Genomic DNA, 16,932 nt, shown 5'->3' with positions numbered 1-16,932 from the left:
AATGACAATTAGAGTTTTTCACCCACTCTGTCAAACTCTAAAGGAGTTCTGTAGCTTATTAACATGTTTCAACTACTTTTCACATGTTCGGAAGGTCATTATACATCGACAGGATTGGAATTGTTGCTAGTCATTTCATTATATGTATAAACATTATATTGAAATGGAGTTTTGCACATTGTATGGATATTAATCTTACCAATATCAGTATGTACATGCATAGGTACATGGGTATAAAGATGTAGTGCCAGGTGATGGTATGAGATCCAAAATATAATCTACTACTGAAAGCCGTTCTTTTAGATGAATGGTTATAATCATGACCAAGTAAATACACTATTTCTTGTTTTTTGTGTGGTGGAAAATCTGCAGTAAAATAGTAAAAAAGTAAAATTTATGGCTTAGCAAGCAGATGTTTGAGGCATAAGCTGATATGGTTACGGCTGCCATGGCAATTTTTCGCCTATGAAGCATGAGACTTAATTAAGAACAAGCATTTGCAATGCAATAGGTCTCGCATTAGAAAAGTTTGAGCTTTTTGTATTGTAAATTGACTAATTTTTTATTTATGTGTTGGTATTGAAAATATTGAAATTACTAGCTTTCTCATGTACAATGTCAGTAGTTTTAACTGCTGCAAATGTGACACCTATAGCATTTGTAATGCAATATGTGTTGTATTTACGTGACTTAGATGTATTGATATTACAAATAACAATGGCTTTTAATTTTTGCAAATAATTAATACTTAAATAAAAGTTAATGTAAATTATAATGGCAATCGTTTAAACTTTTGTTAATAACTCTTGTGAAGATTATGTTTAGTGTATTTAATTGCGCCTAAAATCCAAGAACAGAAGTTAAATATCATTTTTTTTGTGCCATTTGTAATAAAGCCTAAATATTGAGAGAACATATTAGAGCCAGTTGTTGTTGAATGGTTGTACAGATTGATACTGTGGTGTCGGTGAGTGATGTTGTGGTGGTGTCGAGTGATGCTGTGGCATTAATTGATGCTGTGGTAGCGCATAGTGATGTAGTGGTGCCCTTGAGTGATGCTGTGGTGGTGCTAAGTGATGCTGTGGTGATGCAATAGAGTGCAATAGTCCGATAGATAGATAGATAGATAGATAGATAGAGAGTGAGGGCGATAGATAGATAGTGTAATTATGTAGAATATAATTATGTGGCACTGAGTGGTTTTGTGTGGAGTGTATGTTGATTTTAGTGGCGTGTAATTATGTGGCATTGAGTGTTATTTTGAGTGTATCTTGCATTGTAATTAATTGGCACTGAGTGTTATTTGGAGTGCATGTGGCATTGAGTGTAGTGTAATTATGTGGTGTGTAATTATGTGGCACTGAGTGGTATTTGAAGTGTATGTGGCATTGAGCGCTGTGTAATTATGTGGTGTGTAACTATGTGGCACTGATTGGGTTTTGGAGTGTCTGTTGTATTGAGTGCATTGTAGTTATGTGGCATGTAATTATGTGGCTCTGAGTGGCATTCGGAGTGTATGTTGCCTTGCCTTGTATTTCTATGGTTCCTCAAACCCTTAGAGGCAATTCTTTTATTTTAACTAAAAGGATGGTAGTTAAATGGTGTTTAAGGCAGGATGGTCGTTAAATGGTGGCTACGGAGAAGCTGTGTGATGAAAGGCAAAGAGAACACGGGCATGAAAGTGAAAGCGAGGATGAAAATGGAATGAGTGTGGCAGGATGGTCGTTAAATGGTGGCTACGGAGAAGCTGTGTGCTGAAAGGCAAAGAGAACACGGGCAAGAAAGTGAAAGCGAGGATGAAAATGGAATGAGTGTGGCAGGATGTTAGTTAAATGTTGGTTATGGGGAAGCTGAGTGCTGAAAGGCAAAGAGAACACGGGCCAAAGCTGGAAGAAAACACGAGATGCGAGAGGCATGTGTGTGTGGCAAACACTGGTGGGGCTCAGAGCATTCTGTTGCTGCCTTGATGCCTGTGTGTGTGAGCAGTGGGGCTGTGTGTGTGAAGTGCCTAATGTTGCAAGAAAACATATGGTTATTTAAATCCTTAGACACAGAATTAATGGAGCTAATGTTATCGACCTTAGAAGGATGAAAAGGGAATGAGCGCGGCATATGTTAACTTTGTAAGCGCAGAAAGCGTGCAGGGCAAACTTATTATTTTGGTTGTTTGAGACTCAGATCTGGGCAAAGCTGCAAGAAAACACGGAGGGGGGAGGGCGGGCTGTGTGCTGAAAGGCAAAGAGAACACAGGCATGAAAGTGAAATCGATGGATGGCAATGCATCCGTGAGACTAGCCCTGTGGTGGGGGAGGGACAGTTGTGAGAGGCGCCATGAGGAAACAATCTCTTGGTATGCTGTGGCCGGGGCGAGGGAGCGCATTCCAGGCAGGGGAGCGGACCCTTTGAAGTATGATGCCGAGGCTGTGGCTACACGTGCACGCGCCAGTGGGCTGAAGTGCTTCCCCAAACGGATTGCATGGCGGCACGATGCACGTGATTGTGCGCGTGCTCGCCATGCAATCCACTTTTGGGAGCACTTTGAAATGCCCCTCTTACTAGAGTCTCGCGTAGCGATTGCGTAATCGCAATAGCTAGGCGAGACCTAAAAACGAATGCTGACTCAGTATTCTAATTTTTTTTGTCAGGCTAAAGTGATAATTGCAAGGTCTGAAAAGGGAGGAATGGCTAAATATTGGAATAAAAATATGGACTCCCGTAGCAGAAAATTACTTGTCTTCAGCTGTTTGTTTTGTGTGAAGTTGAGCTACTAGGACAAGCAGTGAGGCTACATCCACAAGTATATAGAGAAGCAGGATGGCTGTTGGTTTCTCGTGCAGGTACTTAACACTAGGAAAGCAAATGAGTTTGCAAAGATAGCTGTGTGAGAAAAGGTTTATCCAAAAATGTAGAACTGTGGGGTTTAGCGAGACAGCTGTAAGCTGTGATATGAAAATAGACAGCTACTGGTCCAAAGACATAAGTATCTAGTCCATTTTTCAAAGGTCGATTGTTGGCTTTGTGAGTGCAATTTGATACTGAGTAATCAACATGGTTAGATGAGCTACAAAGTTTCTTGTATATGTGATAGATTACAATTATTATATTTTGCCACATAGTTACAGGCATGTAGACAATGTGAAAATTAGCTCACATATTGCTTACAAGAAATGGACTTAATTACAGTATATTCATGCTCCTGGTAGAAAAAGACACCTTCTCCAAATGCTTCAGTATTTTGCATCACTTATCAAATTATGCCAAAATCCAAGTAACGTCTTCATTTAAAATGTTATCTTTAAGGAAAAGGAAATAAAACTTTCAAAGTATTTTAATTATTTGTTCTTTTTTATTGTGTAGCTATTAACAGGAAGTACTGCTGTCCAAAGATCTACTTTAATCATCGCTGCTTCTCTGGACCTTATCTAAACAAGGGAAGAATTGCAGAGCTGCCTAGGTCTGTGGGGCCGGGAAACTGTGTGCTTGTTCTGAAAGAGGTAAGTCACACATCATAGCATCCCATATTGAGGCATGCGCAGTGCAAATGTGTCATCCGTTGGTGAGCCCTAAAGTGTTTTTGCACTTTCCTGCTTGCTCATTGACAGTGCTACGCCTTTGTTTTTCCCCACCTGTTTCACAGAAAAGGATACTAGCTGTGTGTAGTACATTTATAACATAGATTTTTCTATTGAGTGGTTGGCCAGATTCGGGCCTCATTTTTTTCAGTCAAATTGATGTTCAGCAGTCCAACTTTTCAAATGAAACTGTAGTTGTCTGGAGTTTGTTTGTCTCTGTATAGTAAAAAGGGCTTGGTCATTAGATTACTTACGATTATCTTTGTGATTAACAACATGTTTACATTCTACCTGGACCTATGGTGACCTTGTTCTTGCCTCAGCACTGGCTGGCAGATATGCTCGGTGTGCCGAAGTCTGTTTCTGGGATTGATGTCATGGGGGTTGGCATGCCTATTGCAACAGTCTCTATTGAATGAAAAGCACTGTGGTTCAAAGAGGAGAGTCGTTTTGGTTAAGTTTTGGGCAGGCGTCCTTGAGGAATGTAGCCAGGGCAGTGGTGACTCGTTTATACAAAATGGGGAGTACACTAAGTTGGTTGGAGAACTTAGGGTGGATACCTGGGGCACAACAGCAGACCTGTCCGTAGGAGTTGTGTGCAGCGCATTGCAGAGGATTAGTAAAATACCTCTTTCATCTTGTGTTCTGTGGGCCAAGAGGAAAGGGACGCTCATGAGCAGCTCAGTGTTAAGGGCAGGTATGTTACTCTTCTTGTTTGCAGTGATGAAGACTCCTCATTCATTCTGTGCATTGTGAAGGTGATTGTTTTGACTCTTTCACCAGTGTCTGTTATCTATTATTGATTTCTCTTCTCTTGGTGACATTACTGGCAGTCATAAGGTCAAGTGAATCCAAACACCTCCATTCTTTTCTCAAACATCATTGGGGAACCACCAAATCAGTTGGAGTGGTGGGAGGGAAGGTTGGAGACATACATAGACGTGATTGATGGGAGGGACTTTATACTAAAATAAAAATGGTAACTCTAGTGAGGCAGAACATGGGTGCAGAGGGTTTAATCAAGGAATTGAACATATGAATGATCTCGGGTATGTATAGAAGCAAATGGTGAAATGCTATGGAGTCACAATAAAGAAAATACATCTGATATTCTTTCCATAGACACAAGATGCTGTAAAGTAAAGTTGTTAGAAGCTATGTTAAATTTTGAGAAGTTGGCTTAAGAATAAGTGTCAAGTACTACCTTTTGAGGAAGACTAGTATTACAAAGGTTTGTGAAACATGCATGAAAATGCATCAGACGTTATAGATTTGATTGTCACTCACCGCATTAGCCAATATCAGCAATGTATGATGTGTATTAAAGGCAGAGATAATAGTGAATAGTTTGTTGCAGGACCAAAACGTGGAGGTAGTAGTGGTTTAGATGGGAATTTGTCTCACAAGTAAAAGAGGGGAGCCTTTGGCGATATATCTGAAAGTCAAATATAAGAATGAAGTGTTTGTTGTAACACCAAAGGTTGGAGGTAGTAGCGGTGTAAAGGAGAGTGTGGTGACTGGCAGAAGCCACATGCAAGCTTGGCGTGTTTTGGGCCCAAAAAGAGCACAAGCTGAGCCAGATCAAGCGTCTGGCTCGAGCCTGTCTTGAGCTTTCTGTAGCTGACCAACCTACCTATATTTTGTTGGTACAACATTTATAATAAGGATATATGATAAACCACTGCTAACTATGTTCTCTAATGCAGTGGTTAAAATCTCACACCTAAACTGTAACGGTATTAGCTGCACAGTTGCACAGATAGCTGTTGGATAATGTCACTGGTCAGATAAATGTGTAAATGGATTTCTTGTGATGTTTGCCAGTGGTATCATTTTGTGATGAGGAAGCAGGTGACGCGGAGTGTGAAGTGTCTTTGTGTGTGATTCTCGTATGAAATCAAAAGATTTTTAATTGTAGTCCACAGAGTTGTGAAAGGTGATGACTTGCGGCAAGAATGTCCAAGGGATACTGTTTTGAACCTGGTGATGCACGTGTTATAAGAGTTGCAAGTCAGAGCGGAAACTGTGTGGCAAATTGCAGTGTGGCCATGGACACTTTTTCTTTTTTACTTTTGTAATTAACGTCACAATATATGTTTACCAACATTCTCTGTTATGTTATATCTTATTTTTTTCCATCACTATATAGGGTTTGATTTGTTCTGTTTTTTTATGATGGTCTACAGTATTTTTGTCCTTTTTTACCCTGCCTCAGTGATTCATGTACCTTTTAATGCCTTTGTAATTTCATCCAGCTTTCTAACACTGTAATATCTTCTCTTGCTTTCATTTCTACCTGTCATAACAGTGAAAAGCCTGTGAACTGACTACTTGTATTTTCACCAACATTTCCACAGTACATTTCTTTTAGGGTCACTTTAACCTACTACCACCTTGATAAAATCCAGTCTCATTGCTCCTTTTTTGATTCCTTCATTTTCTAATGACTCACATTGGCTCTAAGAGGATTTTATGCAAACATAATCTTATAATGCTCTGACTTGCATGCCTATTATTGTTTGCTTGATCTTTTCTTGGCTACGTCGTGCTGTAACTTCCCACTGTGAATGAGCATTTAATGCCATGCTGTTTTCACCCGTTTAATTAATCATGCTGAATGGAATTAAGCCCCTAATCTGCTTCAGCTCTCAGAAACAGATTTGTTGTACAAATAATTGAGTGATTTTCTCCCTCTCTTTCTGCTTTGCATCCACCTTCTGCTCCCCCGCTGCCGATGCAGGTCCTGTCTTTGCTAATCAACGCTGCCTACAAACCAAGCCGTGTCCTACGAGAATTACAGCTGGACGAGGAAGAGTCTTGGCTTGGACATGGGGAGGTCCTCAAAGCAAAGTAAATGTTCCATTGATTTCACCTGTCAAAGGATTATTCTTTCATTTGTTGTGCAATGTTTGGAGCAGAATACATTTTCAGTGCTTTTGTGCTAACACTTTTAAAGTCCATGCTATACAGAGTGTCATTCAATCCATGCTATACAGAGTGTTATTCAATCCATGGTATCCAGAGCGTCATTCGCAATAGATGGGAAAATTAGCCACAGGTTAAAAGTTGGATGTCTCTGTTCAGTCTGCCTTTTAAACTTTCAGCTAAACTCTATTCATGGTTGTAGGAAGCTGGCTCTGCATATATTATACCAAAGTGAGGCATAGTGTGCACAGAGTCCAGTGGATCCCCGGAGGTATGACAATGGCTAAATTAGATAATACCTTTCTCGATTGTGTGGTAGTGCAGTCCGGCTTACAAGGGGCTAGTGTTAAGCATTTGTTTTCCACTCTCAGGCAAGAAATGATGTCACATACTCAAAGACTGAATCCCGACCAATTGTTTGTAGAAAAATGTGTAACTTATTTTTATTACTGGATTTACTTAGTAGCAGGTAAGTGATACTTTTAATAAATAATACTTTTGAAAATGGTGTGTAATGGTTTTGTAGAAGCATTCAAGTTATTGTGCAGTATATAAAATGTGTTGTAAACACTTTAGAATACTTATAGTTACTTTAGATTACTTTCTAGTTACTTTTTAGTTACTTTTCGAGCAGTTTAGGCATTGTAGTACATCAGTAAGCAGGTTAAATCATTTGAAGACACTAAGTTACTTTGTTGCAGTATAAAACAGGTTCAACACTTTTTCAGAGAAAAACCCACCATGTAATTCTATGGATTAAAAAGCAGTGTTAAGTTTGCAGGTAAGTAAAAGGTTTTGGTAACTGAGTTTTGGAGGATGGAAACAAGGTTCCCCAGGTTTCAGGTTAGCACTCCAGCTGCACCACCAGCGCCATTAGGGTGGCTGGGTGCAGAGTGCAGGTTGTCAAGGTTAGCCAATATGGCTAGGGGCACCTTGGTTGGTGGCTGCTTGCATACAGGCCACTTGGCTTTGGGAGACAAGCTCCTAGGGTTAAGGGGAGGGCAAAGGGGTCCCAAGTTCGCACCTAGACTAGATGACCAGCAGCACAGGTGCAGCCGGGTGTAGGGTGCTTAGATGGTGTCAGGAGCCCAATGCAATCCTATGGGGGATGTCAGTTGCAGTTTCGGTCCAGGAAGTCTTCTGGGAGGAACCAACAGCAGGGCAGGCAAGTAGTGTTGTCCCTCTGTATTAGGGCACTTCGGTATCTGGTCACCAGGACTCGGGGTCGGAGACAACAGGGGGTGCCTTTGGACATTGGGTTTCTCCTTACCGGGAAGGTAGCAGTCGAAGGGGTCGTCATGAATAGGCTGCAGGTGTCGACACTGTACCTTAGAGGTGAGATCCCTCAGTGGTTTGGAGGTCAGGACTGCTGAGGAAACCCTTCAGGACTGATGGACACTTGGACATAGGTCATGGACGGCAGGCAAAGGTAAGTCTCGGAGCAGGGTTTCTTGGGTTCGTAGGGTCTTGATCTTCTTTTGTGGACAGGGCCACTGTCCTCGGGAGTCTTTAGTCTTTGTTGAAAAAGGGGATCGGTCCTCACCAAGTCTGAAGATTGCTGGCCCTTTTTGGAGCTATTATTTTCTTTGCAGAGGGATTCAGAGCTGCAGGCAGGCCAGTAGGGCTGGGGACAAGTCAGTTTGGCCCGGAGTCTTCACTGCTGTGACTTTTTTGGGTTACAGTCTTCTTAGGTCGTCAGTACTGAAATCCTGGGTTCTGGGCTACCCCTTAAATACTGTATTTAGGGGCGTTTTAGGAGTCTTGAGGTAGTAGCCAATGGTTTACTGTCCTTAGGGTGACTACACCCTTGGAGTGCTCACCCCACGTGGGGGAGTGGGCACAATCCCTGACCCTGAATGGCGGGGACTGAAGAGTGGGCTTTACCTCGCCAACCCCGCCTGAGGGTTGGGTTTGGCAGAGGTGGGCACACCTTCTAGGCTGTCCTGATTTTTCCTGCCTGTCTTCCCCCTGAAAAGGGGGTGAGACAACAAGGGGGACTGCTCCTGATATAAGGAGAGACTGGGGTTCGCATTGCAAAGGCGGCAAGGTTCTCCTGCCACAGATGGCTTTTTCTGACCTGGGAGAGGTGTGAACACCTCCGCCCAGTACGGCTTTGTTTCTGGACCCAGGGAGCGAAGGCTCCCGCCCAAAGGGGCCAGAAACCTGTCTTGTGGTTGCAGGCTGGGGTTCACCAGTCAGGAAAGCCCCAGTTTGTGGTTTGGTTCAGGGGTCCCCTCTAGAAGAGACCCCTGCATGCATGGAATAATAAATCTGACACTGGAATTAGTGCAGGTTTATTATTCCGAGATGTTTTATACCAAACATCTCAGGATTCAGTAAAGCCATTATGGTGCTAGGAAACTTCTAATGACCAGTTTCTAGACCATATTCCCAGGATGGCTTTACTGGGCACTTATAATATCTAATAATGGCCTTAGATATAATAGGGCCTTGGCTGCTAATGCAGATAGGTCCTCGCATGAGGTATAGGGCATCCTGCTCTAAGTTGACTTACCTAGGGATCACGCAGTTCTGGGCAGGCATGGCACACAGGTAGCTGGACCACAACACCCAGGCTGCAATGGCAGTGGTGCATGTTTTGGGTGGAAGGTCCCTGAGGCTGGCATAATAAATGCTGCAGCCCTTGGAGGCCTTTCCCTTTCTCCTATGCCCTTGGCACCATAGGTACCCTTTACAATGGACTTACAGGTAGGCCAGAGTTGTGCCAATTTTGGAAACAATGGTACAAGTTAGGTAAAGAACACAGGCCTTGGGAACCTGATTGACAGGCGCCCAGGGCACACTTATTCCAAGTGTATCAGGTATCTGGCAAAAAGTAAGGGGGCTACCATGCAGGCACTTTTCTACAATGGTAAATACTTTATATGTGTGCATTCCCGGTTGATTTGATGACAAGTGGCGGAGGTGTACTTTACACAGCACAGAATGGGAAATAATATTTGTTGTTAGTCCTTTCAAGATTGTCTCTCTGTCTTTGCCCTAGCTCATGGGCAAGCACATGAAACGTGTTGTAGTGCACTTGGATAGAGAATTGTAAATGTAGTGTGACCACCAGTTACACATTCCCCCAACAAAGTGTGTGATGCATAAACCTCTATGCCTGCATTAAGACCCAGGGAAATATTTAATTATGATGAATGGTTTTAACTGCAGATTCCTCGCTTGTAGAATAGATCTAGGTGCCAGACTGGAAAATATAGCAATGCTCACATGCACCCACTGTTGTCGTAGTGTGGTTTCGCTGTAACTCTGTACCACCCCACAAGTGATGGAGCAGAGCTATATATAAGCACTACCCTGTGTGCTTACGTCCGATCCATTCTTTCCATGCCCTTTTCCACGGATCCAGACCTTGGGCTAAACCTTGACGGTTTTCCAGCGACTTAAACATTCACCTGAAGCCGGGTGCCAGGGACAATGTCTTCCATGAAAATGATAGGGTTCATTCAGGTTTTGTTGCATAGCATGTGTCCTTGGTGCTTAGGTGCCATTAATGGCTGAAAGTTGTACCTTAAGGCTCCTCCCTTGCACACGAAGGCAAATCGGCAGCAGGATGCAAAACTCTACTTTGCCGAACATAAGAAGAGGTAGCAGCTAAAATATAAAACCAGCTCCATGTTGCAAGGCCGCTTTCAATCTCGTTCAAGAAGCCAGTCAAGTGCAAAGTCCCTTTCCTACTTGAATTCTTTCAGTATGTTCAAGAAGATGTTCTATAATTACAACAAAATTGAGTGGAACTTGACCCCTTTCCACCACTTATAGCCCGGCAAGAGTAACCAGGGATGTCAGGCAAAAGCCCATACTCTGCAAGCACCTTCTGACTCCGAACTGGTGGGCCCGAATTCCTTGGGCTATTGCCAACCCCTGCTTTTGGGATACAGAGCAGCACTTGTGGGACCTCCCATGATATCATCTTACCCCAAGGGACCAGTTACTGGTTCTATACCAAAACTGATTCATACTTATGCCGCAGCACCAGAGTTCATGTCATGTCCTTCCATGCTGGCACTGGACCTGACTGATGTCGATCTCTGACCACAAGTCATTGTTGACCTGCTCCAACCCTATGCCGCGCAACAAGGTACAAAAGTGCAACCAGTTGGTCTGCATCCAGATTCTATTTCTCAGTCTCTGCCCCAATGCCAATACTATAAGAGGCTAAAGGCCTTATTTGGATGTGACTATGATGTATTCCAGGGTTTACAAATTGTTCTGAGGAGGTATAAAATCTACTTTTCGCTCATTATATAAATGATGGATTACACATGGATTTACAAAATACCAGAGGACTATATACAGCTCCAGAGACTGAAATGGATGCACCACCTCAGCTACCAATGGAAGAAAGTGGCTCTTTCTTTAGTCGTGTCACTCGTAATGCCATTCCAACCATATAGAGAGTTAAAATATATTGATGGGTTTAAAAAAGGGAATGTTATTTTGGCTTCTTTAGCCTTCTTGGTATAGACAATCATTCTATATAGAAGATGGCCAGTGAGATCTTTCCAGCTATCCTAGAAGACTTCAGCACATCTCTGGCTTAAATGATACACGATAGCCAGGACATCATGAAGTATGTCTTGCATGCTGCTTGTTAGAAAGCATAGACTGTGTTGGTGAAAGGTGTTGGCACCAGTTGTAGTGTATATACTTGGATGAGATAACCACATTTTCAGGAGATGTGTCCTTGATGGATATGCCCCTTGATCGCTCCAAATCCAAATTGTTTGGAGATAAGGCTGATGTTGTGCTCGCACAATTTAAGTACAGTTGAACCACAGCAAGATCCGTTAGACTCTTATCTCATGCGAAGCAGTTCCACTAACAGTACAGAAGGCTTAGGGATTAATCCAGGGGACAGCATTGGCCCTTTCAACCTAAGCAGCACAGCAACCCAATCGCTTCATGGCAGAGTTCATGGTGGCATCCAGAGATGATTCCACCAGCAGGGACTGATCTCCTCTGACTCTGCCTCCTCTCCTGCAGTAGTGGCCAAGCTGCTTTAAGTTCGCCCTATAGGTTTATACTTAACTGGTAGGGGGCAAGGTGTGGCAATTCCTCCTTGGCTGGAGATCCATCTTGTCAGACAGATGGGTCTTGCAAATCATTAAAAGAGGCTACACCCTGCCTTTCATATCCTCCCTGTCACATTCCCCCAGCTCCCATCACTCCCCAATCCACCTCGGAGCAACTCTGATTGAACTACTCTGCAACCTTGCTGCAAGAAGTCAGCCTTCTGCTGCCAAGGATGCCATTAAGTGGATGCCGTGTTTAGAGAGAGGAGAGTGGTTCTATTCATGCTCCACTTGTACAGTAGACAAATGTAGGCCTCAGGCTTATACTGGATGTCTTCCCACTAAAAACCTTTCTGAGAAAAGACAAACTCCTAATGTTCATGCAAATCTTGCAGTCCCACTGGCATTATCCACATTTCACGATGGGGTCAGAACACTTCCAATTTGCCGTGCACATCTTCATTATTATATCTGCAATTTGGGTGTTGATAAAAGTGATGGAGGTACTCGCCCACATTCGGAGATGTGGAATACAAGTGCTCCCATACCTTGATGACTGGCTGCTTAAGGTGGGCTAGCTGCACTCAGCCGTAGCCCACATCTTGAAGATGGCTGAACTCCTGACGTCTTTGGGGTTTCTTATCAATAAGCTGAAATCTCACCTTGCCCACACACAGAAGATTCCCTTCATTGGGGGTGTCCTAGACACAGTGTTTTTCATGCATTTTCCACCACTGCAGTGAGTTCATAACATTCAGGATATGATCTTGATGTTTTGGGTTCAAGCCTTGATCTAAGTGAAGATGCTCTGAGACTTCTTGAACTGAGCTGGAGCGTGGCAGTTTTTATACCTCTGCCAGGTAAATAAAAAATTAAAGCAAATGGTTGCTGCGTCATTCTGCTGGTACATACATGCCTTCTGACGCATGTGCATGCCAGTGGATGATGTAACAATCAGTAACAGTTGCTTAATCACACCTTTTTCAAAAACAATTATTTTTTTGACACTGTTGCACATCTTTAGGGAAATAGCCCAACGCTGTAGTGCATCCTTGCACTACAGCTGCGTATTCTTTTATTTTGCACCCTTTAAATATTCTTCTTAATCAAGAATGTTACTCAGCTTTAGTCTAGTGCAAATATTTTTCTTTATGTAACCCATCATAAACTCAGCATCTGAGGTACTGTTGCTATTTCGCATCCCCGAACACTGGACACCCCCCATAGGTTTTAAATGTAAAATGGCTTAACAAAATGTATCTACCTTTCTGTTTTATCGATAATGTTCCTGTTATTTTCGTGGCAGGTATAAAGGGAAAAGTTACCGCGCTACAGTGGAGGTTGTGAGGACTGCTGACCGAGTGAATGAGTTCTGCAGGACGACTTGCATTAAACTGGAGTGCTGCCCCAATCTCTTTGGCCCATTGATGGTGCTTGATAAGTGTTCAGAAAATTGCTCTGTGCTTACAAAGACCAAATACAGTGAGTAAACCCTTTATTGCATGTGAAACACAATAGTCTCTTCTGATGAGAGTTAGCAGGGTAATAAATGGACTGCATCTGTACAAATTTTGGCCCATAGCTTTTCCTTTCTTAGGTAGATAAATTACCTCCCGCTTTGTTTTACATGTCCAAGGGAGAGGGTCTATAATTGAAGCTGAATGTGCTATAAGCATCTAAGCTCCCTGAGATTGTCTTAGTTTTGCACTAAGGTTATTTAATTAATTACTTTATTTATTTCTATGTCATGGTCCGCCAACTATTTCCCACAAACATTTGTGGACAGCAAATGAGAAACTGGTCACTTTAAAATGTTGCTTTACACCGTAGAAGGCCCATTTTTGAAGTTTAATCATATGTGATGGTGCTGGCATCTTAAACCCATGGCCCCATTTTGTGACTGGATCTAGAAATATTAGTAGACAACAGAATCTATACGAAACTGGAAGTTTAGCTTAAGCAAAATTATCTATTTTTTCTGAGCTCCTTTGATAGAGTGTTGCAGATCTGTAAAAGAGATCATATGAAAGCACATGAGATCCTGTTTTTTAACGCGCAGGTGGTGCTGGAAGATTCAATCGCATGCAGGGAATTTGATGGATACTTATAACCACAGATTTCTCACCCAAGAATACTCCCAGGTGCCAGACTAGATCCAGAAACTTTTTTCCAGTAATGTTTCCACATGCTGTTAGGCAGTGGTGTGCGATTCCGCTCTGGCTCCATACCGCCACAGAAGGACGTTATGGAGCAGAGCTTGCCTAAAAGCGCTACTACTGCATTCTTATGTCAGTTCCTTTTTTTTCTGCCCCTTCCAACACAGATTCAGAACAGCGCTTCCAATTTAGTCTGGCTTTCAATGACTTCTAAATAAAACTCTGTGTGCTAGGGAACAATGTCTCCTCCTAAAATTACAGGGTTTTCAACCATGCCATGACTGTAGACAACAGGGGTTGATACTAGGCCCATGGCTCAAAGTTGTGACATAAATGCAGGCAATTCGAGACAAAAAGCGATGATTTATGTCACCGAACATGAGAAGTCATCTGCGTGGTCAAAGTAATCCGGTAATACAAAATCCAATTGCAAACATAAAAAAGTGAAGCAGAACTCAATCCCATCCCTTCACTTTGTATTCAAAGAGAAGGCACAAGGGCATCATAATGGGATTCGGTCACCCTCTAGGTCCCGGGTCAATGAGACAATTCCCCAGTTGATCTTGGTGTACCTTGATTTCCCTAGACCATCTGCTCTGCAACAGCAGATTGAGGCCTTCAAGGAGGCCATGTTGCTGATTTTTGGTGCTCTCCCAGCTCCCTTTGGCATGCTTTCATGCCTCGTGGAGCTTCAGGGACCTTCAACCAAGCTACCACCGGCTGATCCATCTTCAGCGCTGTCTGAATTTGTGGGACCAATTTACAGCTCTTTACCTTCTTTGGTGCAGGCTTCTATACAATCTCTTAGACTTGCGTAGGGCCCTTCTACGTAGCCATTTACACAGTCACCACCTGTGCCAAAAGTGGATCCGCTGCTGATAACCATGTCAGACACAACCTAACTCTGACCTGATGCCTTTAGCAGGGCAGATATGCCAACAGAGACACCATTATCTTTTTGGCTCTGATTCTGAACAAGGCACACCCCATGATGGGTATAATGATGATGATGGTGGTGGGTAGGGTAATGGTTTTCTCCCAACTAACTACACAGATGGCAAATTTTACATGGATTTACAAAAGGCCAGTGAGCCTGATCTCCCCTGAGGCAGGTTTATACTCGGCATTTGGGCCACCAGCAGAAGTGAGTGCATCATTTACAGTAGTGGTCCAGCGCAGCAGTTGAGGTTTTAGATTTACAGCTGCCTTCAGTCGAGAGAAAAACAAACCTCCTTATGGAAATTATGCATGCCTGGGCCAGCTATGTCTGGGCTCTTGCTTTTCTTTGAGTCTCTCACAGATACCTTGATGTGCTCATGTCAAAGTCCTGTTCTTGCCCACCAGAGAATGGGCAGGTGGCTTGGCATCATAAACCGGCTCCTAATGATCTTGATTTGCATACTAAACATCCTACCCCGGAGAGCCTTGTGGTTTAGGCTCCAACCAGTAAGGTAAATTGCAGTTCATTCCCCAGGACGACTCTGTATAGGCATTTGACAACGTATGTTCTCCTCTGTCAGTCTTCATTGCAATAAGTTTATTCTGTAGGCTTATTGGTTACTACACACATGCCCTCTGGGACATGGCCAGCAAAATCTTGCTGGTATTTCCAAAAGACATTAGGGGCCCTTCGGCTCAGCAGTCCATGATAGACAAGACATGACCTGTGCTGGCCTAGATGAGGGCAGTTAGCACCAGTGTTGTGTGCCGCAGACACGCATGGATGCATTCCATAGTATTTTCCTGAGCTGTACAACCACTCACATTGTTCCGCCTTTTGATGGCTCACGCCTTTTCGGTGAAATTTCTAATTGTGTCTTGGAGTGCTCCAAAGAAAATAGAGGCACAACTCACTCCCTGGGCCTGTTGACCCCTGCCAAGCAGTTGCCACATTAGTTCAGAAAGTTCAGAGGCTACTCCAAGGCACTGGCCTATACGCAAGACAGTCTCTCCAACCCGTACAGCAAACACCTCGCTCCTTCTGTGGATGTGGGTCTGGTAGGCAGCACACAGGTCAGCAGGGGCATCAGTCCTCTGTCCTCTTTACCTGCGGCAACAGCCACTGACCCACTTCAGTTTACCCTTAGTTGCTCATGCCTATCCTGTGGCGGGGCAGGATTCAGCAGTTCCTTGCAGAATGGCGATCAATCATGTATGACATATGCGTCCTACAGATAGTTTGGTATGTCTGGGCCCAACTATTTCATTTTGCCCCACCAAATCTATCCCCCACATCAGAGCAAATTTCCGAGGAGCACCTGTCCAATCTGTTACAAGAGAAGCAATTGTTACTCTTCAAATGAGCTATATATACGGTTGCAGACTGATAGAGGAGGGAGTTGTTGTTGCCTTGTGCTGTAGAAGTGCAGGGGTTTCAAGCCTCTTTTGAGCTTTTAAGTTCTGAATGCTTTCCTGAGGAGAGACAATTTTGAAATTCTCAGGCTGTCCCAGATACTGCCTGCTATGGACATGGAGGGCTCGATGGTGTCCTGGGATCTTCAGGACATTTATTTTCATATATATATCCTGCAGTCCCACAGACATCGGTGGTTTAAGGTAGGCCAGGAGCATTTTCTGTTTGCTTATGCGGATGTTCATAAAAGTGGTGGCTGCTGCCCACCTTTTGAGGTTGGGGATACCAGTTTTTCTTACTTCAATAACTGGTTGTTGAAAGTGAGATCACCACAGTCAGTCGTAGACCACCTCCAGATGACAGCAAACCACCTGATTTTATTGGATTCAATATAAATGAACCAAAGTCGAACCTTACTCCTTCGCAGAGGCTTCCATTCATCAAAGCTATTCCGGACACAGTGCCATTGAGGGCTTTCCGTCCACCGCAAAGAGTCCAGAACATTTGCACTATGATTCTGATGTTTCAGCCTCTGTCCTGGATCACTGAAGCTTATTGTACTCTTACCCTCCTGCATCCTCTGTGTCCTGTATGCCAACTGGCATATGCGGGCTCTACAATTGAATGTAAAGTTCCAGTGGGCCCAGCATCTATGAGATCTAGCAGATGCCTTCCAGATTTTGGAGGAGAATGCCCATGATCTGCACTGAAGGGCACGTCGCTGCTAGGTTGAGGAGGTCATCTGGGGGAGGTGAAGATTGGGACTCTGGTCTCCGAAGGCAGTCCAGCTCCATATCAATCTGTTGTAGTTGTAGGCCATTCGTCTAGCTCTGAAGCCCTTCCTGCCATCCATCAAGGGGAGGCTGGTGCAGGTTCTCGGGACAACAATA

The 16,932-nt window shown here is 43.5% G+C and overlaps 1 protein-coding gene across 2 annotated transcripts in view; it reads left to right on the top strand.

Annotated features, from left to right (window-relative positions):
• SFMBT1 (Scm like with four mbt domains 1) overlaps window positions 1–16,932 on the top strand; it is a 482,765-nt gene that overhangs the window by 405,405 nt on the left and 60,428 nt on the right. For both annotated transcript variants that reach the window (XM_085624542.1, XM_085624541.1), the window contains 3 exons: window positions 3,358–3,494; window positions 6,313–6,422; window positions 12,840–13,015. In XM_085624542.1, coding sequence (XP_085480668.1) covers window positions 3,358–3,494; window positions 6,313–6,422; window positions 12,840–13,015 — 423 coding nt within the window. The remainder of the gene's footprint in view (window positions 1–3,357; window positions 3,495–6,312; window positions 6,423–12,839; window positions 13,016–16,932) is intronic.

The sequence above is a fragment of the Triturus cristatus genome, chromosome 9, assembly GCF_964204655.1.
Source record: "Triturus cristatus chromosome 9, aTriCri1.1, whole genome shotgun sequence".
In the NCBI taxonomy this organism is placed as follows: domain Eukaryota; kingdom Metazoa; phylum Chordata; class Amphibia; order Caudata; family Salamandridae; genus Triturus; species Triturus cristatus.
Note: the sequence above shows the minus strand (reverse complement) of the source record. Positions and strands in the feature narration are given on the sequence as shown.